This window comes from Protopterus annectens, chromosome 3.part0 (assembly GCF_019279795.1).
Source record: "Protopterus annectens isolate FY-2018-M chromosome 3.part0, PAN1.0, whole genome shotgun sequence".
Classification (NCBI taxonomy): domain Eukaryota; kingdom Metazoa; phylum Chordata; order Ceratodontiformes; family Protopteridae; genus Protopterus; species Protopterus annectens.
The window spans coordinates 786,937,238-786,965,074 of NC_056731.1; the positions used below are offsets into that span (position 1 = coordinate 786,937,238).

General features: G+C 41.8%; 1 protein-coding gene across 7 annotated transcripts in view; it reads right to left on the reverse strand.

The window, feature by feature from the left end:
• The window catches only part of BRD9 (bromodomain containing 9), a 748,767-nt gene that overhangs the window by 314,014 nt on the left and 406,916 nt on the right, over window positions 1-27,837 (reverse strand). For all 7 annotated transcript variants that reach the window (XM_044065138.1, XM_044065137.1, XM_044065136.1 and 4 more), the window contains one exon: window positions 25,487-25,562. In XM_044065138.1, coding sequence (XP_043921073.1) covers window positions 25,487-25,562 — 76 coding nt within the window. The remainder of the gene's footprint in view (window positions 1-25,486; window positions 25,563-27,837) is intronic.

Genomic DNA, 27,837 nt, shown 5'->3' on the forward strand with positions numbered 1-27,837 from the left:
TGAAATTACTGCTAGGAGCAAAGCTGTTTTCCATGATAAAAATTTTAGATCGGCTGTATTGGCTGGCTCAAAAGGTGGCAGGGTTAGTTTTTCCAAAACTAAATTGAAGTCCCAAGTTGGTGTTGGTGCTCTCCGGGGCGGTCTTATGTTTTTAGCCCCTCTGAGGTACTGTTTTAGCAAGGGATGAGAGAATAAAGGAGGATCAGTCTTGTAATGTGCTGAAATGGCAGAGGCGTGGATCTTAATTTATGAGAAGGATAGGCCTCTGTCCAGCATCTCAGTTAAGTATTGTAAAATCTGAGGAATGTTTGGAACAAGAGGGTCAAGGTTTTGAGCCTGGTTCCAGGCGCAGAATCTCTTCCATTTTTCTGAGTAAGCTTTCCTGGTGCTAGGCCTCCTGGCCTCCAAAATGACATTCATGACAGCTTTAGAGAGAGGTGTTGCCTGTTTGACTAATGAATCTGCCATGCAACCATGTTTAGGGTTTTGAGCTGACCGTGCAGGATCCGATTGTTTTGTTGAGTCAGAAGGTGCGGAATTTGAGGCAAAATCCATGGTGGGTCTTGAGCTAAGTTCCTTAAGATAGGGTACCAGTGCTGGTCTGGCCAGTCTGGAGCAATCAGGATCATCTGTGGGTTTTCTTGCCTGGCTTTTAGGCGTACCTTTGAAAGGAGAGGCAGTGGCGGGAAGGCATAAACTTTTAGGTTTTTCCAGCTGATCAATAGAGCATCCACTTTCCATGCTTGCTTGTGATAAGTCCTTGTGCAAAATTTTTGTAGTTGGCAATTCAGTGGGGAGGCAAAAAGATCCATGTCTGGGCATCCCCATTTTTGCGTTACCATGCTGAAGATTTGTGGATTCAATTTCCATTTGTGAGGGTCCATGATATTTCTGCTTAGATCGTCTGCCAGAGTATTTTTCTTTCCTGGCAGGAATTGTGCTTGCAGGTGAACTTGATACGTTAGAGCTGTGTTCCACAAGGTCATGGCTTGCCTGCATAGGGGATAAGAATGAGTGCCCCTTGCATATGTACCACATTACTGTGGTACTGTCTGTCTTTAATAATAATTGTCCTGAATGCAGAAGGTCCTTGAAAGCTGTTAGGGCATTTTGAACAGCCAACATCTCTTTCTGATTGATGCGAAGATGCATCTGGTCTGTGGTCCACTTGCCCTGAATGCATTTTCCTGCCATGTGTGCTCCCCATGCGTAATACGAAGCATCTGTTGTTAGAGTCTGCCTGGCTGTGGGTAGGGTAAAAGGCTGACCCTTGTTTAGGTGACATGCCAGTGCCCATCATCGAAACTCCTGTTGTAGGCAGGGAATCATTGGTATTACTGCTTCTAAACTGTGAGAGTGTTGATTCCAAACACTTTTTGGGTACCACTGTAATTTCCTCATATGCAGTCTGGCATATGGTATTAGTAGTATGCAGGATGCCATGAATCCCAGGGCCTGCAGAATTTTTCTTGAAGGGAGATGAGACTTTTTTGCCAGTAGTTGAAAATAATGAGTTAGTTGAACTTGTTTGTCTGGCGTGAGATAAGCCATCTGGGCCGTTGTATTTAAGCTGGCACCCAGGAATATAATCTGTTGTGAGGGCACTAGTTTTGACTTCTTTTCATTTACTGTGTACCCTAGAGAAATTAACCTTTTTACAAACGCCAGATGCTGTAGAAGAATGTCCTTTGTCTCTGCTTGAATGAGGCCAGGTATGGATATATTTGAATTCCTTTTTTGTCTGCAAAATGCAATTACTGGTGCCAGGCACTTTGTGAAGACCCTGGGCACAGCAGATAAGCCAAAGGGCAGTACAAAGAATTGGTAGTGCATTGTACCAGCTTTGAATCTGAGGTATCTTCTGCAATTTTGTCTGATCGGGACATGCAGGTATGCCTCTTTGAGGTCCAGAGTAACAAGCCAAGCCTTCTTGCCCAGCATGGGTAGAAGCTGCTGTAATGTCAACATTTTCAATTTCGGAATATCCAGGTAAGTATTTAGAATTGAAAGGTCTAGTATGGGCCTCCAGGCCTTGTCCTTTCTGGGGACCAGGAAGATTCTTGAGTAAAATCCTTGTCCTTGTTCCTGTTGTGGTACTTTTGAATAGCTCTCATGTCCATGAGGGTTGAAATTAGTTTTTTGTGCCTATGTCCATTGATTTTGTGGCAGGTCTGGCATTCCTTTTAGCCTTGGTAAAGTATGAAAGTGGAACCTGTAACCTTGAGACACAATATTCAGAACCCATTTGTCTTGAGTGATTGTTTGCCAGTTTTGAGAAAAAAAGTGCTAGTTTTCCCCCTAAGGGGGCTTCCAAAAGGAAGTGCTTGGCGTACAAAGGGGGAAGTCATTGTGACTGTTTCCTGTAAGTTTGAGACTTGTCCTCACCTCCTTTTGGGGTTAAGGTGCCCCACTGTCGTTGTCTGTTTGAACCTTGGGGTTGAGATCTGCCTCTTGGGCGTCTGTATCTGCCTCTCTGTGGCCTGTCTGACACTGGAAAGGACCAATTCTTTGTTGGCCAATTTCTGCTAAATCGAGGTGTCTGTACCTGTAAGAAATCCTTGACTGTTTATGTAGATTTAGCTTTATCCTCCATTTTCTTTAACACCTCTTCTGCCTTAACACCAAACAAGGTATCATGCTGTAAAGGAGCATCCAATAATTTTGCCTTAACATGATCAGGTAAACTCTGTTCTTTTAACCAAGCATATCTTTGAATCACATAACCTGTAACTGCTGCCCTACAAGAGGCCTCTAAAGAATCAAAACCACATTGTAGAGTATATTTTCAAACCTGTTCAAGTGCATGCAATAAATCCTGCATTTCTTTACAATCAGGAGCTTCTGAGCTTGCAAGCATTTTCTGTTTTAACTGGGCCATTAAATATTGTTGGTACTTAAGCATGTGAAAATGGCAATTTAAAGCTCTTACTGCTAAAGTTGCAGAAGTGCATACTTTCTTCCCCCATCTATCCAAAGCTCTGAAATCTCTGTCAGAGGGCACTGGATTTTTTGCAATGGAAGTCTTAACCCCTTTTGGACCCTGGGAAATAGTTTCTGGATCCACTGAAGGGTTTTTATAAAGAAACTTGTGAGAGTCTGGGACTCTATAATATCTACCTGGCTTGGCTGGTGCAGGGGGCAAAGAATCAGGAGATAAGCTGGATTCAGAGAACACATCATCCACAATATCAAGCACAGGCGGAATAGCCAAGGGCCTGTGCTGAGGCAATAAAAGGAAATCCCTGCACCTTTTCTTGGATTCTGAGTAATCCTGACTTTCCCAATGGAAATGCTCTCTCATGGTATGTAAAGTTTCCCCAAAAGAGTAATCCTCAGGAGGAGAGGCTGAAGGGATAGATTCTTCAGCATCAGAGTCCTCATGGAGGGGTAGAGAGTATCCCTGGTCTGAAGAGGAATCAGAGGAAATGGAAACCTGATCAGAGGAATCATAGTCTGTATCCTGCCTAGGCCTTTTCTCAGGAGGGGGATGGGAACCCCTGATTAAAGTAATGAGGTCTTCGGCCATTTTAAGCATCTGTTTTTTAGGCATGGAGGACTGTCCAGGAGAATGCTATACTTGTTTCTTTGTCTTTAATGGTACTTTTGTCTTGGCTGTTGTTTTAATGGTAAGTTGTGAAGGTCTGAAAACACCCTCAGAAGCCGATGCCTGCTCAGCGGCTCTGGACCCACCTGAGGGATTAGTTTCCGTAGGCCCAGTACCTTGAGTTTCCAGAGGCCTAGTTGTCTCCACGTGGGAGTTGGAGGCGGCCTGTGGCTCTGAGGTAGCGGGTGTCAGGGGCTGCGAAAGCGCCTCACTGAGAACCGGCAACTGGCCTAGAAGAGGTTTCGTCGTTGGTTTTGGGCCTTGGATGCCTGTCTTTATCCTTGTCCTTGTGTTTTTTCGGTATTGCGGTCGTCGGTTGATCTGATGGCATAGTATAATTGAACCTTCGGCCAAAGTAGTGCAAAGCAAAATCAAAACGTCTTTTTATAGTGCGTTTGTTAAATCTAGCATAAAACCGACAACTAGTGACGTTGTGATCAGGGCCTAGGCATGGAATACAGTAAGAGAGGAAGTCCTTATGAGGTATTTACTTCCCACAAGAAATACAATTATTAACTTTTTCTGACATCGGTCTGAGGCAAGATAAAAAGTTTCCCCAATGGGATACTTAGCTTTATTGAAGACTTTGGATCTGAAATTCGACTTTGAAAATCTCAGGAGTCGGCCGACCGTCACTTGCGAACTGCTTCTGCTTCGGGCACCGCGCGGCAAGAAAGACTGAAGAAAATGGCGTCGGATGCATCTTATATACCCCTGGCGCACTGACATCAGGGAAGAAGCGACAGCAACCGACGCCGGACCAAGACTTTGGAACTCTGGCCGACTGCGGGACCGCCTGACGGCAGGATAACCCAAGTGTAATGACTGCAGCAGTGTAACATGATGAACATCAGCATCTAGACAAGGAAACGATTTGCAGCCGCACAACCCGGAAGCAGGAGAACGAGAAGGAATGAATATACAAAATGCGGCTGTTTTCAAAGAACAGAATGGCTTCAGGAAAGAAATTCCGCAATTAAATGACTGGTTGCAGTCTGGACTTACCTTCAACAATGGAACTGGACATAATTTCTCTTTGACTGAAGGTAAGCTCAGCGATTTTGACATGAAACTTTTGCGCTGCAAGAAATTGCAGCTTGAAAATTCTTACTTAAGGGAATGCATCAGGTTAAAAGTCGTTCCCAAGGGCCTGAGACTATAGCATTTCCCATCAGGATTAATTAATAACTCTGCATTTCATCTTGAACTGTTACAACTGTTTGATAGATGTGGACTTGAACTGTTAGAATTATTGATGAAAAACAATGCAAGTGAAATAGATATTTTATTTGAAGAGTTAACTGTCTTAGACAGAGCTATCCGTGAAGATAAGGAATAAGACTTCATGAAATATGAACATTTAAGAATATATAATAGCACTGACCACCGCATTAAACTGAAAGCTGGTAAGTTAAACAAGAATGACAGAGATGTTAATGACAATGCAAATGCTGTTGCATATCCCAAGCCTCCAGGTACACATAGAAAAGCGAGAAATGTAGTTAATGACCAAATGAATTTTTCATCAAACTCTGGCATTGACCTGGAAGACGAGGGAAACATAGTTGAGAGAGAGGATAAGTTGGGCTTTAACTTTGATAAAGAGTACCCTGAAAGTACAGTTTTGTACCTACCATAAATGTAGATGTTCGAGTGCTAATACAGCTGCAGTCATAACAGATGGGTTCTCCTGCCATCAGGCGGGTCCTCGGTCGGCCAAATTCCAAAGTCTAGGTCTGGCGTCGGTTGTCGTCGCTTCTTCCCTGACGTCAGTGCGACAGGGGTATAAAAGAACCAGCCGACGCCATTTTCTTCAGTCTTTCTTGCCCCAGATGTCAGGTGCCCCCAGAAGGAAGGCAATACATAAAATAATGTAATAATGCAATGCAATATAATCAAAAAACAGTAGTTGCAAGCAAATACACCATAAAAGAATACCCCTAGAGGGGAAGGTGGGAGGGAAACCTGGACTGCAGCTGTATTAGCACTCGAACATCTACATTTATGGTAGGTACAAAACTGTATTATGTTCATCGTGCATACAGCTGCAGTCGTAACAGATGGGTAGAATCCCAAAGCTAAGAAAGGGGTGGTAGGTACTAGGTGGAGCTAGGAGGAGCCAAAATACCCTGCAATACTGCAGTGGCAAAGCCTGCTCTAGACTTGGAGTATAATGGTAGGTTGTAGTGCTTAGAGAAGATATGCACAGAACTCCAAGTGGCTGCTTCTAAAATATCCTTGGGTATGCACTCCTCTGAGGAAGGCTGCAGAGGTGGCTGTGGCCCTGGTGGAATGAGTTCTAATGCCTGTAGGTACAGTTTTGCCATGAAAGGAATAGCAAAAGCGTATGCAGTGGGCTATCCATTTTGAGATTGTCTGTTTGGATATTGACTTTCCTTGAGCTCCTACCGCATAGGCCACAAAAAGCTGTTCTGATTTTGTGAAAGGCTTTGTTCTGTCCAAATAATAACGCAGTTGTCTGTGGATGTCCAAGGAATGCAGTAATCTCTCACCTTTGTTTTGAGGATTAGGATAATAAGTAGGTAAATGTATGGCCTGATTTAAAGCTACCCTGGATACCACTTTAGGCATAAAGGATGGGTTGGTACGTAATGAAACTCTGTCCTGATGGAAGATGATGAAAGGCTGGACAGCCATAAGAGCCTGTAGTTCTGAAACTCTACGAGCTGAAGTGATAGCCAGAAGGAAAGCTGTTTTCCAGGACAAATATTGAAAATTTGATGAGGCAGCTGGTTCAAAAGGGGGTAAAGTCAGTTTTTCCAGAATGAAATTAAGATCCCAAGCAGGTATTGGTTGTTTTCTTGGAGGTCTTAAATTCTTAGCCCCTCTGAGGAACTGTCTTAATAGAGGGTGAGAGAATAAAGGTGGATCAGTGTTGTATTCTGCAGAAATGGCTGAGGCATGGATTTTGATGGAGGAGAACGAAAGTCCACTGCTTAGCAGTTCGGCCAAATATTGTAGTATTTGAGGTAAATTCAGTTTTCCAGGGCACTGGCCCTTTTTCTCATTCCAAACACAAAAACGTTTCCATTTTGCAGAGTAAGCTTTTCTAGTTGATGGCCTTCTGGCCTCCAAAATGACATCCTGCACCTCCTTGGAGAGCAGGGCCTGCTGTGATGCTAAGGAATCTTCCATGCGGCTAGACTGAGCGTCTTCAGCTGACCGTGAAGAGTTTTGAAGCTGTGCTGAGTCAGAAGAAGAGGCATTAGAGGCAGGGTCCATGGTGGGGAATGCATCAGGCTCCTTAGTAGTGGGTACCAGTGTTGCCTTGGCCAGTCCGGAGCAATGAGGATCATCCTTGGTCTGTCTGCTCTGGTCTTCAATAGGACTTTGGGCAGCAGAGGAAGAGGTGGGAAGGCATAAACTGTCATTGATGTCCAACTGAAGGAGAGAGCGTCCACTCTCCAGGCCTTTGGATGGAAGATCCTTGAGCAGAATTTTGTTAATTGATGATTTTTGTGGGAGGCAAAGAGATCTATGTCTGGCTTTCCCCATTCTTGGATTATTTCTGTAAAAACTTTTGGATGCAACTTCCATTTGTGTGGATCTGTCATATTCCTGCTTAGGTTGTCTGCCAGCGTGTTTTCCTTGCCTGGCAAGTACTGTGCTTGTAGCTCTATTTGTAAATCCATGCCCATGTTCCAAAGTGACATGGCCAGTCTTGCACAGGGGATAAGAATGTGTTCCTCCCTGCTTGTTTATGTACCACATAACTGTGGTGTTGTCTGTTCTTATCAATAGCTGACCTGGTTGTAGAAGGTCCTTGAAGGCTGTAATAGCATTTATCACTGCTAGCATTTCTTTTTGATTGATGTGAAGGTGCTTCTCTTTTTGGGTCCATTTGCCCTGAATGCACCGGTCTGTCATGTGCGCCCCCCAGGCATAGTCCGAGGCATCTGTTGTGATGACTTGATTTGCTTGAGGCTTGCTGGATGGAAGACCTGTGTTTGTCTGGCATGCTTGATCCCACCACAGAAATTGCTTTTGCAGACATGGAATTAGTGGTATCATTGTTTCCAAACTGTGGCTGTGTTGAGACCATATGTTTTTTAGGTACCATTGTAGTTTTCTCATATGCAGCTTTGCACATGGGATTAGTAAGATGCAAGATGCCATGAATCCCAGAGCCTGCAGGATTTTCCTTGCAGTCAGCCTTGTGCAATTTGCCAGTGTTCTGAAATATTGAATTAGTTGCCCCTGCTTCTCTGGCGTGAGGTAGGCCATCTGGGTGTTTGTGTCCAAATTGGCACCCAGGAAAATTATCTTCCGAGAGGGTATTAGTCTTGATTTCTCTTTGTTGACTGTGTATCCTAGAGAGTTTAATAACATTATTACATAAGCCAGATGTTTCAGAAGAATGTGTTAGCTGTCCGCTTGGATCAGGCAGTCGTCCAGATAAGGGTATATTTGTATCCCTTGAAGTCTGCAGTAGGCAATTACTGATGCCAGGCATTTCGTGAATATTCTGGGTGCAGTAGATAAACCAAAGGGCAATGCAGAGAATTGATAATGTATTGAACCTGCAAGAAATCTGAGGTATCTTCTGCAATTTAGTCTGATTGGGACATGCAGGTATGCCTCCTTGAGGTCCAATGTTACCAGCCAAGACTCCTTGCCCAGCATGGGAAGAAGTTGCTGTAGAGTGAGCATTTTTAATTTTGGTACGAGTAGGAATGTGTTTAGGATGGAAAGATCCAAAATAGGTCTCCAATCTTTGCCCTTCCTTGGCACCAGAAATAGCCTGGAATAAAAACCTTGACCTTGTTCGTGTGTAGGTACCTCTTGAATAGCTTTCATGTTTATAAGGTCTGAAATTTGCTTTTGTGCCTCTGCCCTTTGATTGTGTGGCAGGTTTGGCATGCCTTTCATTTTTGGAAGGGTATGAAAATGGAATTTGTAGCCTCTGTTTATAATGTTCAGGATCCATTTGACCTTTGTGACAATATGCCAATTTTTTTAGAATAGTGCCAGCTTTCTTCCTAAGGGTGCTGCCATTTGAGACCTGGTTGGCATGCAAAGGGGAAAGTCATTGGTTTTGCTTTCTGAAAGATTGCGAGTTGTCCTCACCACCTCTTTGTGTAGGAGCATGCCATTGTCTGCCTCTGTACGAGCCTTGTCTTTGTCCTCTGCCCCTCGGGCGCCTGTTCTGCCTCTTTGGGGTCTGTCTGTGGCAGGAAAGGACCAGTTTTTGGAAGGCCAATTTCTACTAAAACGTGGGGGTTGAACCTGCATAAATTCTTTCACAGTTTGCATTGATTTAGCCTTTTCCTCCATTATTCATAATACTTCCTCAGCATTTGCCCCAAATAGTACATCCTTTTGAAGAGGGGCGTCTAGTAATTTAGCTTTGACATGATCAGGCAAGGCTTGTTCCTTGAGCCAAGCATGCCTACGTATGACTGAGCCTGTAACAGCAGCTCTACATGAGGCCTCTAGAGCATCAAAACCACATTGTAAGGTATGTTTACCCACTTGTTCTGCACTATGCATCAAATCCTGCAACTCCTTCATGTCTAGTTGTTCAGGTTGTGACATTTTACTTTTCAATTAAGATAACAGAAACTGTTGGTATTTTAGCATATGAAACTGACAGTTTAAGGTCCTCATGGATAAGGTAGCCGAGGTATATACCTTTTTTCCCCACCTTTCTAAGGATCTGGAATCTTTCTCGGAAGGCAATGGGTTTTTGACAATGGAGGCCTTAACTCCCTTGGGCCCCTGTGAGATGGTTTCTAGGTCAGCAGCATGGCTTTTGTATAGAAATTGGTGTGAGTCAGGAACCCTGTAGTACCTGTCAGGCTTAACTGGAGCTGGAGGGAGAGAGTTCGGGTTAAGGCAGGCCTCCGAGTAAACATCATCTAGGATGTCCAAAACAGGAGGTATAGCCAGAGGCCTGTGCTGGGGTAACAAAAGAAATTCCCTGAGTCTTTTCTTGGAATCTGAATAATCCTGGCCTTCCCAGTGGAAGTGTTCCCTTAAGGTATGCAGAGTTTCACCAAATGAGTAATCCTCAGGGGGGAATACAGAAGGAATAGATTCCTCTGCATCAGAGTCTTCAAAGGGAGAGTAACACTGTTCCTGATAATCAGAGTGCTCTGAAATAATGGAACCCTGATCAGAGGAGGGGGAATCTTCCTCCACTCTGGGTCTTTTGTCCGGAGGTGGCTGAGAACCTCTGATTAGAGTAATTAAATCCTCAGCCATTTTAAGCATCTATTTCTTAGGCATGGGGCCTGGAGATGGGCCCTGCGTAGCTGGTCTCTTAGGGTGCATGGCAGCTTTAGACTTGGTGAAAGCCTTGATGGAGAAAGAAGAGGAAGGTCTGAAGACACCTTGAGTGGAGGTGGACCTGTCCACATTCTGTGTTTCAATGCCAAGCGTGGCCTCGGTATCTGTAGTCAGGGTGTGGGCCGAGGAGCCTGCGACCTCGGGTACAGGAGACACCGCCGAAGATGTGTTGTCGGTAATCAGGGGCTGCGTAGGCGCCTCGCTGAGAACCGGACCACGTGTAGTCGGCTTTGGCGTGGTGTCGGTAGAGGCCGCGGACCTTGAGTGTCAGTCCTTGTTCTTTGCGTTTTTTAGGCAAAACCGGAGTCGGAGTATCCGACGACATAGTATAGTTAAATGCTTTCCCAAAATAATGCTGGGCGAACTCCGCCCGATGCTTAATAGTGCATTTGTTGAATGTAGCACAAAAGCGACAGACCGAGACGTCGTGGTCTGGGCCTAAACAAGGTATACAGAGGGAATGGAAATCCTTATGCGGTATTTGCTTCCCACAAGAAATACAATTATTAACTTTGTCTGACATCGGTCTGAGGCAAGAAAAAGTTTCCCCAACGGGGTACTTAGCTTTTAAGAAGACTTTGGTTCCAAATTTTTTGTAATCTCAGGAGCTGGCCGACCGGCACTTGCGAACTGCTTCTGCTTCGGGCACCGCGCGGCAAAAAAGACTGAAGAAAATGGCGTTGGCTGGTTCTTTTATACCCCTGTCGCACTGACGTCAGGGAAGAAGCGACGACAACCGATGCCGGACCTAGACTTTGGAATTCGGCTGACCGAGGACCCGCCTGACGGCAGGAGAGCCCATCTGTTATGACTGCAGCTGTATGCACGATGAACATCTAAGGAGAAGCAAAAGAATAAAGAATAAAGTGAATTACAACAATAAAAGACAGCAACCTCATGCGGGGTTTCAAGCCCAGGGGTTCAAGGGGCCAGGTCCAAAACCAGGAACTGGAGGACATAAGTGTGCACTACGACAACATTTTTTGTGAAAAAGTGGTTGATGAGTTTGTTAACAAAGAACCGGATGTAATTATTCCAATTTTGGACAATAGTAACAATGACTTCTCATGTACAGTGATACTGAATAGACAGAAATAATTTGCTGTATATAATTGCTCAGAGTCTTGCACAGATGAGACAATAGCAGATTTACTTTCAAAAGGAATGACATTTGTACCCGCTAGAAAGTTTAATGTTGTCAACACTGTCACTGATTTAAAAATTTATCTAAGAAAGTTGAATTTATTCTTATTGTATGAGAACCATTATCATAACAACCGCAATATTTTCAGGATTAGTTCCACCTACAACCACCCCTTACATCCTAAGCTTGCCATGTATGAGAAGTTCTGTGAATTAGATTTACACAACCTACATAAACATACAAACTCTATTAGTCGAGACTTTATGAGCTTAAATTCAGAGGAACAGAACAGCTTGACATCATTACAAAGGCAAGATGTTAGGATCATGAAACCAGACAAGGGGGGAGGGGTTGTGATCATGGACACAGCTAGGTACACTCAAATTGCAAACCATGCTTAATGCTGAAAACTATTGCAGTCTCCCTTAACGAAATTAATGGAGCTGGAGCCTACAGGAAAATTTATGGGCAACAGAATATGTTCTTGGAGAGAATAGCCATTCCATTATACAATTATTTAAATGTAATTATCCCAAGAAATCCAGTATTTTTTGGCATTCCCAAGATCAACAAAGGCCTTTTAGATCTTCCTATGAGGCCTTCAGTGGATGGTAGGGATTTGATAACACCTGCATGTGCCCAGTACTTAGAATATAAGTTGAAAAAATTGCTAAAAAATGAAACTCAGATATGCAAAGACTCCTGGACATTCTTGGAACACTTCAACAATATAGTATTTGACAAGAAAGACCTATTAGCCACTACTGACGTGAAAGATTTATATACCATCATTCCACAGACTACTGGTTTGGACTGGGTTAATGAAATGTTATTAGAGAAAAAGGATCACCAAGATAAAGTTAACCTCATCTTGGAATTACTGGAAATAGTTTTAACCAACAATTTCTTTATAGTCAACAACAAATATTATTTGCAAACAACTGGTGTAGTGGGGGGGGGGGCATTTGCCAACACAGTCATGGCATACTAGGAAAGACAGTTTGTATTTCAGTCATGCTACTATTCCCAAATCAAAATGTATCACAGATTTCAAGACATCAGTTTAATATGGGGTGGCCCTCCGGAATTACTTGAACAATTTTTACAATACATAAATACTACTACCTCTTTTTTACATTTCACTTGGGTTGTTAACGTTGACAATATGGACTGTTTAGATGTTCATCTCTTCAAGGATGAAACCAATGGGATGTATGCCACAACTATTTACAGAAAAAAAGTCTTACTCCAACTCTTTTCCTTCATTATAGCAGCTCACACACTGAGCACCAAGAGAGATCAGTTGTTAAAGGTCAGTTGTTAAGAGCTGCTCAGATGTTGTCAAGGGATGAAGATTTTGAATTGGAATGTATTAATCTGAAACAAATGTTTCTGATAAGGGCATACCCTTTAGAGTTAATCACCAGAATACTAAAAAAGGTTACAGAAAAGAGGGAATCAGGTCACTTTATATCGATATTTAATAGCAATATTTTAGAAAGTGACCATTTGATTTGCGAATCCAGTTTGTTTCATGTGAGACAGAATTCTTGGATTGAAAATTGTTCTCATAGAGGGGACATTGATTCTTTTAGTTGGAAGCTATTATACCTAACCATACACAGAATACCTTTTCAGATCAGAATACAAATAGAAGGGACAATCATGTATTTCTGAAATCCATCACCTATAGTGCAGATTCTGACAGTTTAAGAAAGATTTTTCAGAAGAACTAGGACATCCTTATGGAGGATGTAGGCATTAGGACCCGGTTAGGTGACAGGCCAACAATAACATACAGGAAGGGTAGAAATTTAAAAGATCTCCTCAAGAGTGGACACCAACTGCATGGGTACAACTGTTCGGGCACATAAAATGTGGAACATGCAATTGGTGTCATAAAATTAAAGTAGGTAATTCATTCATTATTAATAATCTGGAATACAGTATCAAAGGTAGATACAACTGCTCTTCTAAAGCAATAGTATATCTGGCTATATGTGACCTATGTCCAGTATTTTACATAAGTAAAACAGAGAGGAAATTTAGAAACAGGATCTATGAACATGTATATGCCATCAAAAAGAACAACTTGAATAATGCTTTGGCGAGATACATTCATGCCAACAATGACCACAATTTTAAATTTATGGCCATCGACCATGTGGACATAGATGAAAAGAGACCATGGGGTGTCCATTTGGAAGTAAAAGAACTAAAATGGCAGGCTTGATTGAGAGCAGACAAGTGGCCAGGCATCAATGAAATAACTTCCATCACACCTGTTTTAAAACTCAAAGCCCTAGAAAGAAAAAATATTTGAAGGGGCAGTATGATATGTAACATGAATAAATTATATAAAATAATTTCCTATTGTAAGGACGTGTGTGTGTGTGCGCGCTGTGTGTGTGTGTGTGTGTGTGTGTGTGTGTGTGTGTGTGTATATATATATATATATATATATATATATATATATACATACACATAATATATATTATACACACATTTTTAAAACATCTATAAGATATGTATTCTGTATATCTTAGATGCATTAGGAACAGCATGTATGCATTTATTTATTCATTTACATATCATTTAAGGTTTATGATTCATGTACAACAGTTTGGCACAATTACAAATGTTTAGAATTTTTTATACATACACATATATGTATGTTAGAGAACTTCAATTTATTATAGGACACGAGGGGTTAATTTTCTTGAGATGATGTTAGTAGTTTCATCCAATCAGAAAGTACAGTGTACTATTTAAATTTCAGACTGATTTTACTCATTTGTCTGATGAAGTTTACATTTGTTAAACGAAAGTGCTCATATGTTTATTTTACTATTTTTACAAATAAATTATCAAGTTCTTTTATCTAGCAACTTTTTGTGCCTTCTTGCCTTTTGGTTTGGTGAGGTATTGTCACTGTTTACTTGTAATTCTGCACATTGTTGGGTGTTGCCCTTAAGACTGCGAACATAACTGAAAAATACCTTATGATAATCCTTGGCTTTGGAGGATATTTTTGCCTCAAAGTTTGCTTTCAGATTCTTGACCAGCTTCCTGATTCATTTGTTTAAACTAATTAGAAACGTTATGTTCTGTTGTGCACAGTCCTTCTTAATTCTTCACACAATTTTCTTTCTTTCGTTGTACAATCTACGAACCATTTTGTTGTACAAACCAGGGGTCCACCAGGTTGACTTGATTTTACAGTTTGACTTGGTCTTATTTTGGTCTGATATTGCCATTTCCATGCAGTTGTTTACACGGTCATATGGGCTTTTGTGTATGCCTCCTCTTACACTTCTGGGTTTGGGGGAGCTTGGAAACTAGATATGCCGTCAATTAATAGGAGGTACTTTGTCTTAGAAAAGTTCTTAATGTTTTTGGAGTTAGATGGGGAGTCTAGTTTTACGTTTATTTCAAGGGAGACGGCTTTGTGATCCTATCTTAACAGTGAAGACATCACCTGGGTGAGGGGGGGGTGCACAGCTTGCCCATATTTGTAGCCCTAGTGGTGTGGCGGACTAGATGCTGCTCAGCATCTGAAATTGCAAAGTCAAGAAATATTTGGGATTGCAACTTTGTAGCTGTGTATTTCTCCCAGCTAACTGAGGGTTAATTAAAACCACCCTTGAGAATGGTGCTGCACCAGATGGTAAGTGATTCTAGTAACATCAGGTATGATGTATGGGTTTCCAGGTTTATGGTGGGGGACATGTAGCTAGCAAGACTACGGTATGGATTTTCCATGGTTAGTCGGACACTGGGTAGCTAAAGCATGTCATATTGTATGACCAGCCTTGAGATATGCTTATCCTTTATGAAGATGGAAATACATCCACCTTTTGCTCTTTCACATTCAGTTGGTGGTCGTAATGTATGAAAGGCATTACAACCATGCACAGCCGGAGTGCTTTCTGTGGCTTTGAACTATGTTTCAGTAAATGCATAGATGTCAACATTCTCCATGGTGAGGAGCACTTCTAGGAAGTACAGTTTGTTGTTGATACCCCTAGCACTGAGCAAGAACACCTTTAGCTTATCTTGAATGGTTTTAGCTATGGTGGACAGTGTATGTGTGTTTGGCAGTGTCTGAAAATGCACTATAGGGGCGGATACTGTTTTGGCCAATATCCGAAAGCCTACTGGTGACAGGTGAAGACCACCTTTGGCAAGGCAGCACTGCCTGTCAACCGTGTCATCCCAGGCTGACAAGTACTGGACTCCTTTAACAATTTGCTTAGGTACTGGTGTCACTCTAAAGTCGATCATTTGCTGTTGGTATTGTGGCAACATCCTTGGAGATGGCAGAATGCTGCTCGATGCTAGGCTCATACCGGTTTGTGACAAATATTCTGAGAGCTTAATCATGTCGCTCTTCATGTAGTCCAAGGAGGTATGACTCGGGTCATTCCCGCCCACATGGAATATGACAGAGTCATACTGGTACTTGGAGATAAGTGACCCGAGTGCTTGTGTGATATGGTGGATCCTGGCCCTGAAAGGCAACTAACTGTAACCTTCTCCTTATCCAGGCTGGTTAGAGGGTCAACATTGTGTCTCACAATGAAGTTTTCTATGACCAGAAATATTGTGTTGTAGGATGTTTCACTTTATGGGCTTTGTAGTTGAGAGACAATGAAATGTGGCTTTGTATGTTGTGATGAGACTAGTCTTGTTGGTGTGTATACAGAGTTTCTGAGGACTGCGCCTGAGAAGCCTTTGAGGTTTGGTTAAGTTAAATGTGAGCACCTCCACATATGTCGGTCAGGTGACTGGTGTGTGTGTGTGTCACCGACATCCTGTTTATTGCTTTTGAATCTGTATCTGAGAATTAAAGCAAGTGCAAAATGATACTCAGTTTTGTTTGTCTTGCAAAGGATGGCTTCAGATGTCTGAAAATCTCTGGTGTTGTCGACAAATGATGAGCAGCTATGGATAAATGATCCAAGACCATGCAAACTAATTATGGCCTAATACCAATCAGGTAAGCACACAATGAGCTTTCTACCAGCTATTCCCAGCTCAGACAGGTGAAATCAGCCCTGCCACAAGAGTGCAGACCTTAACCGTCTTAATGTAAAAAGACTGGTATGCAGCCGAAGTGTTAAGGAACCACAAACAGATGCCTAATACTAGCTAAAAATCACTGGATACAATGTATTTAAATGCAGAAGAGTAGCCCTTACAGCACTTAGAAAAATGCAACTTTTAAACTTTAAAGAAGTACAGAAAAGAATAAATAGTACAGAAGTATTTCACAGTATAATGAAAACAATTTACTTATTTATTTATTTACATTTGTTGCCCGGGAAAGTCTGACCGGACGCAGGTCCATTTTCAGCGGAGACCCGGGGAGAAAAGCTCCACAATTAAATTATTACAGACATAGCTACAGATGAAGAATCCTGGCAATTAAAATATTACAAACATAGTTACAGATGAAGAACATAGCACATTCAGTAGATAACTAGCATCTGTTCCATCCACAAAGTCATAGCAGAACAACTGTTACAATAAGAAGTTACTGCCGTATAACAAGTAGATAGGTATGGAAGTATCAGAGCTTGCTGTAATCAAAGGTAGTTTGTGAGGTGGAAGAGAGGTAGAGTGTAGACAGAGTGGGAGAAGTTAGAGGGGAGAGTTACAAGGGCATAGCCAGCATGTTTTTAGGTGCGCTTTAAGTAAAGCTTTGAAGTGGGTGCATGATGGTACAGAGGTTATTGTGTGGGGGGGGGTGTTCCATAATTTGGCTATAGCGCTGGAGAATAGTGCTTCTCCAGCAGTGTTATTAGCTCTACTAACCTGTAACTGATTTTTGTTGCTGGATCGTAGTGGTCTGGTGGTGAGATAGTGTTGGGAGTAGATTCTGGAGGGCTGGGACCTTTAGAGAATGGTTTACTAGTTTGTGGGCGAGTGCGAGTTGATACCACTGAAGGAGGTGAGGGAGTTCTAGCTAGCCTAGTTCAGTAAGTGAGAGACAGTGATGACTGCGGTAGGATACCCCAGTGGCGAATTTGGCGATTTTGTTGTAGCAGGTCTCAAATTTATTTAGATCGCATTGCCTTAGGTTGGTATATATTGGAGAGGCATAAAGTAGGGTGAAGATAAGGTGCGAATTTGCAACTGAAATCCCAGCTGCTTTGGTGAGGAGTTGCTTAGTTCTGTATAAGACTCCTAGTTTTTTGTGGACTTTTTTTATGGTCATGGATAAGTGAATGTCAAATTTGAGATTGTTGTCTATTTCAACTGCTAGTAATTTGGTGTGATCTGTTGGGTGGATACTGGTGTTATCTTTTGCTGTGTTTTGTTTGGTATTAACTGGGCATCGGATAGCCAAGTTTCAACAGAGGAAAAGGCATCCTGTGTGACCTTTTGCAGTTCGGGTAGGGACTGGGCTGAGCAGATGATGGTTGAGTCATCTGCATATTGTATGAGTGTGCCATGTTTGGTGGCAGAGGCTAGATTATTGGTGAAAGTAGAGAAGAGCAGGGGTCCAAAGATGGATCCTTGGGGAACACCAACAGAGACAGGTAGTTGGGGAGATATGTCATTTTGCCATACAATGGACTGCTGGCGGTCAGACATGTAACTCTGAAACCAGTTGGTGACTGTTTGAGAGAAGGATAGGTTATTGAGAACAGAGATAAATAGTTTGTGTGGGACCATGTCAAATGCTTTAGATAGGTCTAGGAAAGTAGCAGAGGAGAGATGACCATTGTTTTTATGGTGAAGGATAGTGTTAGTAAAAGAGAGTAAGGCAGTGGTGGTGCTATGGTTTGGTCGGAAACCATGTTGAGTATTAGAAAGGAGGTTGTGTTATTAAGGAGGCAGTCTGAAATTTGAGAGTGAATGCATCTTTCTAGTATTTTGGAGAGTGGAGATAGAACTGCTATGGGGCGATAAGTTGGTTAGTTCTGTGGAGGGGCCGCCTTTGTGGGGGGGATTGTGTGTGATATTTTCCATAGTGTAGGGACGTAGCATTCTGACAGCGATCGGTAAACCAAGTCTGATACTGGGTAGGCCAGGGTGTCAGCTGCAATTTGTCAGAATTCACTTGGGAGGTTGTCTACTGCTATTTTTGTGGGTTTAAGTTTAGTTAAGAGTTTTCTTATGCTGGAGGTAGGAACAGGAGAAAATTAGAAGAGTGTGGGGAGATTACTGGCTGAAGGTGTGGGGTGTAGGGGAGGGGGGTTATGGTGTCTAGCTAGTGATAGTACGGTTGAAGTGTGTGTTGAATGAGGTAGCAATATTTTCTGAGGAGTGAGGAATGTTAGGTGGAGGAGTATTGACTTTACTTGGGTGGAGGATGGAGTTTATGGAGGTAGAGAATTGTTTGGGGTTGTGTTGGGAGGAGTTGAGGGCAGACTGGTAGTATTGGATTTTGTCCTGCTTTATTAGCTTTTTGACTCTATTGCGTAGTTCTAGGAATGTCTGTCTAGCTGAGGGGGTTTTGGTTTTGCGCCGGTGTTCCCAGGGTTTATCTCTTGTTTTTCATTTCTGACTTGGTGGTTTTCTGTAGCCATGGGGAGGGTTGGGCTTTGGTTCTGGTAAGTCTTATGGGGGCATGGTTATTTAGGATGCTTAGGAAGGTAGTATTGAAACATTGGACTGCGTCTTCTAGGCTGAGGTAATTTAGAGGGTGCCAGATACATTCTTTGAGGGATGAGATGAATGTGATTGGGTTAAAGTGTAGTTTTGTACATATTTGACAGTAGATGACAGGTTTAACTTGGTACAAGTGTTTTTTGAGTTGGAATGCTGGGAAATGATCACTGAGGCTACCTGATAGGCAGCCTGCTATACAGGACTGGGGAATCTTGCTGACTAGTATCTAATTCAGGGTAGTGTGTTTGTTGGAGTTTTTATTTATTCTGGTTGATGACCTGACTAGTCGGGTGAAGCCATCAAGGTTTAGATGATGGGTTGGGATGGTTGCCGCTACAGGACTGCCAATCAATATTGAAGTCACCTAAAATTATGGTTTCTTGGGTGAGATGGTGGGTACTCCAGCTGAGGAGTTTTTCTAGTGGAGGAATATTCTGGCCAGGTGGGGAGTAGCATGCTATTATGTTGATGGTTTTACTTTGGTTTATTTTCAGGTTAGTATATATTATTTCTTCATTGGCAACTTCGGGAGCTGATGAGTTTAGGATCTGGATGTTTAGATGTTGTTTAAATATTATAGCTATACCACCTCCTTTCTTGTTTAGTCGGTCTAGTCTTAGTATGTTGTAACCATTAGGGAGGATTTGCTCACTGGCAATGTGAGGTTTTAGCCAGGTTTCTATCAGGATAATTATATTTGGGGAGTACAAGTCTATGGTGGCATGGAGTTTCTGGACTTTGTTGGTTATACTTCTAATATTTAGGCTTAGCAGAAGGAGGTCATTTGGTTTTCTACTGGCTGGGATTTGGGAGAGGTTGTAGTTGCTAGTCTGATTATTAGAAGTGGGGTTGGAGATGGAGGGGCCAGGGGTGGGGTGGATGTCTCCCCTGAGGGCAAGTTTTGATATGCATGAGGTTATTAGTGTTATCAGTTTGTGAAAGAGTTTGCATTTTAGGGAAACTTTATGATTGGGTGCAGTAGGTAACGTGGTGGGAGGGTTATTTTGTTAACTTGTAGGGATGCATTTAGTTTGAGTATTATAGTTGATAGAATATGTGGAGGATGCAAAAGGATGGTTCTTGAGTTGGTGGGAGAGGAGCAGAGTGAGGGGTGAGTCATGAGTGATGGTGTGAACAGTTGCACAGTGGAAGTGGTTGAGTGGGGGTATAATGGAGTTTTGGTAAGATGTAAGATATGCAAGGAGAGTGTATGCAAAGAGTATAAGTATGGTATGCGTATTCATGCTAACAGAAGAGGAGGGGCAGTAGTGGAAAGATGGTGGAGTTAGAGTTGGGAGTAGTGCTGTGGTTGTTGGCAAAAAATGATGGGAGGGATTTGTTCTTCTAATAAAGGTAGGACCACCGGGGGTGGGTGGGAATTGGGGGCAGGGTGGGGAGCAAAGTGGGCAGAGACCTGTTAGTTGCTCTTAGGGGGTGTTGTGGGCTGGAAAACAATCAAGTAACAGAGAATACACGCTCTTATATAACTTCTGTCCTATGCATTCCTAGTGGGGGAGGAGGGTAAGGACTAATTGCAAGAGTAGTCATGTGGGAGTGATTGACAGGTCTCAGCCAGAATCTGGAGGATGGGCAATTCAAACAAAAACTATCAATTGACTCAAACTATAGCTAAGTGATATGGAGAGAGTACCAACAGAATAGATAAACTTCACTTAAGTAAATGGCAGTACAGTTCAAGGGGGGCACTATTAAAAATGAAGTACATATTATGCTCTAAAAGGTAAAAGACAGGTCTCCACAGCCATGCTTTTCTCAGCACTAAGAACAGTCTTGGGGAGAACTCCCTGTTTTGTTTCTCTCTGGAACATCTCCTCCTGCTTTATTTCAACCTGGGATCAGGTTACTCTGGTAAAAGGAAAAAAAGGGAAATGAAACGCACCTGATGCTTTGGCACAGGAGAACACTTGGCAAATTTGATTTCTTCATGAACTGTAGTTTGTAGCCCAGAGAAATGAGTAGTAATATCCAAACTACCTCTGTAATGGCCCCCCTGCTTGCTTAGGCAATGGTCTATCCTTTCCACTACCTTAAACACTAGGACTGGCAGTATAGTTAGGGTTGTGGCTGTGGTAAGGATTTGGGTAAGGGGGAGACAAAGAGTCCAAGCTGCTCCACAGTGGAGGAAGACCCCTCTGGTTCTCCCTAAGGCTTTCTCCTGTGGTCTCTGTGCCATTTGTTTATTGGCCATAACTTTCACTGGCCTCCCTCCTTTTTGCCCGTCATTTTAAAAGGCCAGGTTTAGAAGGGGAGCCATGTCATACTTGGGCACGGGAGATTGGGAGTTGCTTGACTTCTCTGCATAATTTTGCCCTTTCCTCCATTTTCCTAAAGACTTCCCTAACTGGTTTCCCCAGAGAGCTGTTCCTTGAACACAGGTGTATTATGAAACTACCCTATGATGTCCTGTGACAGGGGATGCAGCCTCAAATCCAGGTGTATCTTATGAGAAACCACATCTACTGTTCCAGATGTTGAATATTCAGCACAATTCCCACATCTAAGAGTATTTAGCCACCTGTCTAGCAGGCTGGGTTAGTTTTAGTAGTTTTGTCATCAGGTCAGACACCTCCTTAGTCTTCTCATTCACTTGATCCAGAACAGTAATCTGGCGCTGGGTTATGTCTGTCTAACAACTTAGGGTCTGGAAGACCATAGTGGCAGCTGTATACATCTTCCCAAATTGGTCTTGCATTTTCGCTTTTCTTGTCATTTGGGACAGTAATGGGAGAAAAAATACATTGACCCCTTTTCCAGATCTGTAGACACTACTGCTTAACCTGCCACAGGAATCTTATGCAGGAATTTGTGGGACTTATGAACCAAAATAAGCTTTTCTGGTTTCGTAATGGCAGGGGCTGAGTTCTTTATGGGTTGCAAGGAAATCTCTCAATGCTCCCAAGGCTGAAGGAACATCAACAGGCATCTAGACCCAACAAATCAAAACAGTTTACAGGCATCTGACATCTTGGTTTCACATATGAAGTACTCCTTTATTCTAAAACGGTCTCTCCAAACATTCTTTGCGGTTGATGCAGAGGAAATGGTACATTATGCATCAATGTCAAATTCCAAGAAGAATAATCCAATTCCTCCTACTTCTCGGAACAGTCATCCTTTCTTAGAAAACCCACTCCAATGCAATACTGATAAAGGGCAAAATTCTAGGGAAGAGAAAAAAGGCACTGAATGGCCACACGGGACTAGGAGGCTAAAAGGAAACTGTGTAATCGGACTGCAAAACAGACATATTGCTGCTAACCAGTCAGCACATGGCATACTCTATAAAGCCCATATGAAACCACCATAAATGATGATGCCTGCATAGTTTACACACAGATAAAATGTGCAGAAAAGTCACCACCTGCTAATGTAATAAAACCAATTAAAATCAACTACCAAATGGATGTCAGACACTGTAATAGCAATAGAGGACAACTTCCAAATTCAGTAGTGGTACAGACACAGCAGACAAAGCAAGGCCCCCCCCCCCCCAACTACCAACAGAATCACATACAATGGGACAAAGTGCTGTTTGATTCACACATCTACCATAAGGCTTATGGAGGGTAGAGATACACAGCTAAACATGCACATACACTGGTTGACTCATAATTGCACCTATGCTGAAACAAAGCAGCGACTCTGGCAATAAAGTGCTACAATAAGTGGCAAGAAAGACCTAAATTGACATCAACATGGAATTTACTGCAGGAAATTTGCAAAGGAACCAAGGTAATGGTAGCAAATAACTCAGAAGCGAAAGGTAAAACAGTGGGATTAGGTCAAGCAGAAGTCTGGAGTGTAGATTAAAGACTGTCTTCCTTATTAAGAATTGACAACAATTATAACCTATAATTATATGGCAGAGCAGTGACATCAGCTCTTACCTATTTTGTGTTCTACTGTGTTTTGCTCTTACCTATTTCGTGTTATTATTTCATTTATATTGTAGTAATATGCATGTAGTGAATTCCACACTCTTTCTTATGTATTAAATGTGTATAAACTTCCTTTGTCTGCTATCCAGCCATATGGTTGGAGGGTCAAAGTGCCAGCCTATCTTGTGCCCCACCTGCCCTCCCCCTCACAAAACTCCATGCCCCCTGCATAGAGCACTCAATGTATTGCTGACATGGGCACAGCAGTTTCCCAGTATGCTACATGGTGTATTCAGTGACACCGTGAGGACTAACATGGGTTTCTAATCCTGAACTATGCATCTGATCATAATACAGCCAGGACTCCACTACCCTGTGGCTGGTATGAAACGCAGGATCATCAAAGAATTCTAATGAACTATTTTAAATACAAAATATGAATCAAGATAAAAACAGACAACTATAACATAAAGATGCCAATGGCCGAAGAACTACAAATCTGCCCTACTTGATGGAACTAAGTCCATGACATTTGGAAGTGTAATTTTTCCAGATTTTAAAGCAGCCCATTTTCCTAACAGCACCCTATTGGGTAGATATGTGACTTATTTCCTTTAGCATGGAAGCCCCTGGATTTGAGACCCCCTTCCCCAAAGTTCAACACTAGACTGCTTCTTTCTCGTTTCTCTGGAAGGGGGTGGTAGGTTGTTAAACTGTTTGCCTGTAACAACTAGAACCCAACAAACCTTTGGTTCCTGCTTATAAAAATTTCAAAAGTCTCCTTTTTATCATAAAAAGCCTTCAACTACCACCTTCCAAGTTTCTGGTTTGAACTAATACAATTTCTAGAGACCGTGTTTCCCACAAATTACTCCTTGTTCAGGTCATCCTCTAGTAAAGCTAGAACTGACTCCATGTATCCTTTTCTCCCAGTGAATTCATGGCACTTTCAAGGGTTGGTTTGTGTGTGTGTCTGTGGTGGTGGTGGTGGTAGGGGGGCTGCTGCATGTTTTCCTATAATATCATCTCACCTATGTGGCTAAATAACCTACAGTCTGCTGCCGACTGGCTTAATTTGGATTTGTGCCAAAAGACGTTGCGACTAAGCAGGCAATGGTTGTATCTGTGCCTGACCTAACCTATCCACATCAGGTCAATTTATGCTGACATTGAATAAGGATGTATAAAGACAATGAGACTCCCAGAATTTGTCTTATTCACTGGAATGTCAACAGCTGAGGAGCATCTCAGAAATGGATTTACCTCTAGCAGGGCTGGCCTGCGGCTTACCATTAAATTCCTGGTAGCACTACTTGTGCAATAGTAAACAGCTGGGAATGTGCTATGACCCTCCCACCAATCCACGTGTAAGAAACGATCAACTGCTGCCATACTCCTTATAGCAAGGTATGCCAGGTGTTTCTCTATTCAATACCTGCAAGAGTCAGGGTTAAACTGGTGGGACTTACGGCAGAGCTTTGTCCCACATTAGTCTCCAGACAGTATGACATTGGTTTCTTATCTTGTGACCAGAGAGGCATTAAAAAGAGCTGCTTTTAGACATTCAAACACGAGCTTTTCACGGATATGCATCAAGAGTGACAGCTAACCTATGAGAGTGGCAGAAAAGAAAGACTGGAATGTGACTACAAATAGGAGATGCTTTACAGACAGAGAAGGTCATCATACCTCAACCTCTAAGCATAAGAAATCTGGACAAAGCTAAAAATAATGAGGAGTGGGAAAGGGGTTGGGTGTGACAAAGTCCCAAAATCAAGGGCAGATTTTAAATGTTGCCTTTATAAACTTAAAAAGTTGTTAAAAATAACTGGTTTTGCATGCATTTTCTGAAGTATTTGAAGTCTGAAATCCAAATGTATGTCATTATATAGTGACATCAATCCTAAAAGATTTGCCAGAAAACCACAAATGTTATGGGAAATAGACCAAAGAAAAGATTATGCAGAAATCTGAACATTCTGGGAAAATCTAGCCAGAGGAGATTTATGGGGGGGGGGTTACAACATATGTCAGCACTGACAGTAAGCAACCCTGAGTATGGGAACGTCCAACAAAAAAGTTCAAATTACGACTCCTGGAAAGAACTAAACCAATAGTGGGTTCCTGATGTTAGCTTAAGAACTTTCCAAACAGATTTGGTGATATCCTAAAATGAATCCCCTTAAAGGTGGACAGGCCAACATTTGGGGCTCACTTGTGCCCATCACCTCAAAGTGCTTTTGGTAAACAGGTAATATTTATCTAGAGGCAAGGTAATAAAATGACTTAGTTATGCTAATGACTGTGCTGATGGCCTTCCTCAGAAGGGGTGTAAAATGCTAAAGTACCCCTGGTCAATGAAATACACAGGGGAAAGGAGTTAACATGTTTTTGCCATTACAGTAAACAAGGTACAAAAGGTGAAGAGGCAGTTAATAGCAGAAGAGTAATGCATGGTGTAACAAGTTTTGTTTTAAATCTATAAAGGTTCGGAGACAGGTATATGGAAGAAATACCACAGACAGAACTTCAAGACGTCTTTTGTGCAACACTAGCAGTCTTTACATAGAACTTAACATTCTTCTCCTGGATTAATGTAATGAAAGTGCACAGTCATTTTTGCAATGAACTGCAAGACGGCAAAAAATTATTTTGAATACCCTTTGTCCAGTAAAAACTACCAAGATAATTCTACATTATGAAACTTTCTTTTGCAGACTGCAACACTTACTGTAAGACATGTATACAAATGTTTACCTCACCCTAGGATGAATAATGCCATCAAAACAAACTCATAATGGACTATCCTCTCAGTGCAAGACACCAAACTACTTTACCACATGCATTAAAACACAAAACAAGCAGTCAATAAACACAAATTATAAACAACTAATGTAAAAGCAGTTCTACCTTCTGCATCTGGGTCAGACTGATTCACAACAGTGTACATCAAGGGTCCCTCTCCTTCTTTTCTCAGGTAACCAATCTGCAGAAAGGTAAAGCAAAAATGATATGGCAATATACTCCATACTTCTGGCCCAATATTAGTATTTCAGATTTTAATTATTACTCAGTCAGAAGGGCAAAAGGTAAGATAACACCCTGCAAAAGACTTGGCAGAAGAGCGAGAGAGGTTTATAACATTTTTTAAATACATGATCACAATAAATGGCTTCAGCATTCAGCTTTTGGGCTTCCAGATGAACACTACCATTATTTAACATCTTCATTAATCACAATTAACATAATGACACAGATACACATACAGTAATAGAAAGGAAAATATACCACAACGACACACATTATTTTCATGAAGTATACATATGTTTTCTTTTCAGTAATGATCACTTACTCTAACATTACACAAGTTGCTCAGTCACGCCTTTCCTTAAACCTCACTCCTCCTCCTCCTGAACATTAGTCTACATGTACTCTTTTCACAAATTCCATTTAATTTTATGTAATATGATGCGTCTCTTTTCCAGAAATTCCACCACTACTACTTTGATCTCCTTTACAAATATTCAGTACTTTAACTACACTTGGATTTGATTTTGACATCCACGTTCTAGTAATTTCTTTACTGTCCTACTGTCTCAAGGCAATGTAGATGTAGTGTCCCAACTCAAAAGTATAATTTCCTTAGTAACAACCATTTAATTTCTAACAAAATACATAACGATTTTTTTTTAAATCTCCCAACTCATTTCCCTCCTCAAAAAAGTGTCTCTAATTACCTCTCTTTTTCCCATCAGACCTCCAGCATTTGCTATCTACCCAAGAAAAAATTTCTGAAGTCTGCTTTGGTACAAAAATACCTACGTAAACACTTATCATGAAAAATACTAAACCTGATGACTTTTTTCATACTCTGGAGACAAACGGATGTCCTCCCATTGTTCCTTTGCAAACTGCCTTTCCAATCTCTCTTCCCAATCTTTTCTAACCTCCTCTGATTGATTTTTATAGTTAGCATGAATTATTTAAGCGCCCTCCTAATCAGTCAATTTTTAAAAGCAGCGTCTGCTTTAGATTCAAATAAAATCTCTACCACAGCTAGCTTTTTACTTAGCACTGTATTGTCCCTTTCTCTTTGCTTACACTCTTGATATTAGTCTCTTGTAGGGAAGACAGTCTCTAACCTAAAATCCAAATGTCTGCTTGGACTCAAACCCATTACATTACCTTTCTCTCTCTCTAGTTATTTGCCTCCAATACCTTGGCTCCTTTGGCAATTTTCCCTATAAATTCCAAACTCCTCTTGCGTACTGTACATACACCTACTTGCAGTCATCCCTACTGGCAAACTCTCAGTTCTCCATTCCCTTGTTAGTTTAGTTCTTAGAATATTTAGTGCTACTTTATAAAAATAATACTGTCTACGGTTGTTATTCTCCTTAGGTTATGGGTGGGTGAGCCAGCAACAGCTCGAACAAAGTATGAGCTTGAGTACAAGCCTGGATTGGACTCTTGTTCCTGCCAGTTAATGACACTGGAACGAGCAGAGTTGTCTCGCTTTTTTTTTTTTTAAACAGTGTTTGATTCACATCGGACCTGTAGGCTGTGGTATTACCTGCTTTCTTCAGTCACGTCAGGTAAGCTCTGTGGTTGTCAGAGTGCAGTGGGGGAGGTACTACAGCAGTATTACAAAGAAAAAAAATGGATCCGAAGAGTGGCTTTTAGAGACAGACAGTGATGCTTTAGTTTATAGCCAAGGATTACATGGTGTCTTCTGATTGATACTCTTTAGTTTCACAAGAGAATTGTGATTTGCTTCTTTGCTGGTTGTGCAGGAAGATGAAGATGAATGTGGCCATCCACATTTGATCTTTGAGAAAAAGGATCCCGCTTGAGTTGGAGGATGGCTTAGAGCTTGCTTTTGGTTTTGAAATGAGGTATGTCCTTCTGAGTTTCAAATACGCAGAGAGTTATTCCACATTTTACCCATTTGCTCTCTATTATCACAAATTCTGTTCTACACTGTGCAGGCTGAAGGTTGCAAGCTTTGTGTAAAACTGATATGTTTACTTTTAAAATCATTTGTTACACTGATTGGCTTAGGACTGGGAACAGCAGTGAGTAAAAGAAATGACAGGTAAAGTATTACTACTGTGGCTATGCTACCAGATTGGTAGCAAACTGGCTCACTGATGGAATCCACCTAATCAAAATAGGGGAAGTCACCTCAAGCAGTAGACCTGTAACAAGTGGAGTACCCCAGGGATAGGTCTTGGAGCCTCTGTTATTTGGGATATACCTCT